The 2,999-nt window shown below is 38.4% G+C and overlaps 1 protein-coding gene across 1 annotated transcript in view; it reads right to left on the bottom strand.

The window, feature by feature from the left end:
* The window catches only part of tm7sf3 (transmembrane 7 superfamily member 3), a 10,835-nt gene extending 9,694 nt beyond the window's left edge, over window positions 1–1,141 (bottom strand). The window contains exon 1 of the mRNA XM_037696226.1: window positions 1,081–1,141. Coding sequence (XP_037552154.1) covers window positions 1,081–1,141 — 61 coding nt within the window. The remainder of the gene's footprint in view (window positions 1–1,080) is intronic.
* Between the last annotated feature and the right edge of the window lie 1,858 nt (window positions 1,142–2,999).

Raw genomic sequence — 2,999 nt, 5'->3', positions numbered from 1 at the left:
GATTGTAGGGGGGGGGGCGGGGGAGGGGTCCTCTGGTTCTTGAAAGGCTAAAATGAGACTTTTAGGTGGATACTGACCCAAAAAACGTGATCTGGTTGAATTATTACAGGAAATGTAAATCTGAGTGGCAGCAGCGGTCCCGTCATTCAAAACGTGTTTTGAGAGTCGCTCCTGCTCTTCTGCAGCTACGTGCTGAGAGGAAGAGCCGCCACTGTGCATTTTCTTAAGCATAACACACTTAATGCTGAGCTTGTTGACTTTGGAGCTGAGAAAACCAAGTTTGAAGCTCCTGTTTTTTCTGTTTGAGACGAGAACAAAAGAGTATATCAAACTTCAAAGAATCAGACCCTACAGTTCAAGTTCTCCAAGCAAGATGTCTGACTCCCGCCGTGCTCATGGACACGAGCAACTTTTCTCTGTGATGAAAATAATAAAACACACAAGAGTTTCACTCTAATGTCCTCCACTCACTTCTCACAACTATGCTCACATTTATTTATTTTTTCACTTGTTTGTTTTACGCGTCAGTAAAAAAAAGATAAAATCAGATTGCTAAACAAGATGTACTGAGAAAACTTTACTTCAATAATATAAAAACATTCTCTCTAAGATTTATTCATGTTTTTTCAGCACCCAATTCGTTTTTTTCTTTTCAACAATTTATAAATCTGAACATTCCTGCTCTGACTTTTGTGCAATTTTTACTTTTTAAAAATATTTAGCTTTCTCTGCCTTTTTTTTTTCTCACTGAAATGAACAGAGCTCCACATCCTTCAAGCTGTTTAAACCTTTAGCTGCTGTTCAGTTCAGCTTTTTCCTGCTATTTTCAGCTACTTTTCATTAAAAACTCTGCTAATTTTAGCCTGTTAATTAAGCTTGACTGTTTCTTACACACACAGGAACATGTTTAATATACAATGTTCAAACTAAATGTGCTGCAGGTGCAACTAAATCTCCAGGGTTCACTCAAAGAACTAAGACAGAGACGTCAGCCCATCCTGTTAGCTGTTAACAATCGTACTTTTGCCAGTTTCAGTTAAATGGCGAACACAAACTGGACAGTCTGGTCACAATACTCACTTTCTTGAGCTCGGACCAGCAGCACCAGGAGCAGCGGCAGACACCAAACCCAGCGAGACATTGCTTTAATCCGCTTCACTCGACAACCAGGCTTCTGTTTGCCATCAGAAATCATTTGAAACACCGCAGCCACCTGTGTTTTAGTCCCATCGACAGGAAAGACGACATGCTGGACCGACTGCGAGTGAAAAAGACGCTTCGCTCTGCTCCAACAACTGCGGAGGGTTGCCAGATAAGCGATGACGAACTCTCGCAAATCACGTGAAAAGTACCGTATTTTAAATAAAACTATAGTATGTACGTATGTATGTGTGTTATTTTTCCTATGCGGGGAAATTCCAAAACAACTGTGTATGTAATGAAATTAGTTATCTTACATAGCATAGAGCCTAAAAACTCTTGTTTAAATGCAATAATTATATATCTGGCAACGCTGTTGCGGCTTAGCAACGGCGCTTTTCTGAAAATTTCGCAAAGTCTCGCGATATCTCAACCTCCCGCTTCCCTCGAAGAATGGACAAAAAACATAGAAATAAAAAAAACTAAGCGGTATTTTTTTTTTCTGTGTCTGTCTATTGATATTTTCATAGTATCGTGACGTTGGTTAACCAGAACAGCTGTTCTTTTTTACATGTCCAAACTTAACAGAAAATTAAAAACAAAGTGAGCTCGCACAAACAGGCTGGAGTTGTAAATATTTACGTGTAAAAATCATTATAATATTATGCGGAAAGAGTATTATCTGACTCTTTAAGCAATAATTCAGATTATTTCATAAGTGGGATTCTGTTGAAAAAGAAAAAAATGCAAACAGTTAACATCTTACCTGTTGCAGATAACTCTTTGACTCACCTCAATTTGGAGAAATAAAGTCTATTTCTGACCAGATGGAGGAGCTAATGGCTAGTCCGAGTGGGACCAGTTCAATACAGTTTATTTATATAGTGCCAAGTCACAACAGAAGTCATCTCAGGACACTGACCAGAACCAGGACAAATATAAATGGGCACAGTCATAAAACCCCATGAAAAGTTTCACAACAGTTCGTGCAAATGCTGTTTTTATACCTTTATATAATTATTCGTTGTTTTTAATGTTTTTGTTATATAATATTTTATGGTCATTTACAAGCAATAGCAGCAGCTAGCTGTATTTGCTGGCTCTTAAATTACGTCAGCTCTTTTTTTTTTAAACTGAAGGTTTCTAAGAAACAGCGTTTTATCTGCTGTCAAACACAAGAAGATTCTCTTTTGTTCTTGGTTGTAGCTGCACCTGACACAGGTTGGCTTGAGTGTGGTCTGGGTACAATGAAATATGAAGCATCTGAAGTGAAACCTGCTCCTATTTGTCAAAAAGTCTGGTCTCAATTAAAGATCATGAGTCCTGTAACGAGAAAATGGCCCAAAACAAACGCTAAAAACAAAATGTGCTCTTTAGAAGTTCTTCTATGAGATGTGATCTATGAAAGGAGTTGAAACATGGAGTAGGACTGACCCTTAAAATGTGAGACAGCTGAAGTTAACCAGTAAACAGAAATATCTGCTCCAGTTGTAGAAATCTGACAGAAACTGACAATCACTCATCTGCAGCGACTGCAGGTTGAACAAGACAATGTGAAGTTAAAGGAAACATCCTTTGTCCCAAATCCACTTTAAGCATCATTATTATTTTATAAATTGATTTAAACTATTTTCACATTATTCAACAACCATAAGAGAGGCGCAAAGAGAAGTTATGGAGACGCCGCTAATGTCGAACCGGCTCACACAATCTGCCTGCTGTTATTACATCCATGTCTGTGATTAGCAGTAGGGACAGTTATATCTACTTGCTTTATAAATCTGCTGATACCTTCGTCCAATCAGGTGCAGTTCTTTAGTAACTCCAAAAGGAGGTGTTTTACGTGGTTGCGGAGGACT

Source organism: Nematolebias whitei, chromosome 22 (genome assembly GCF_014905685.2).
Source record: "Nematolebias whitei isolate Nwh7 chromosome 22, NemWhi1, whole genome shotgun sequence".
NCBI classification, from domain to species: Eukaryota; Metazoa; Chordata; class Actinopteri; order Cyprinodontiformes; family Rivulidae; genus Nematolebias; species Nematolebias whitei.
The sequence above is the reverse complement of the archived record's forward strand: the minus strand, read 5'-3'. Positions and strand labels throughout refer to the sequence as shown.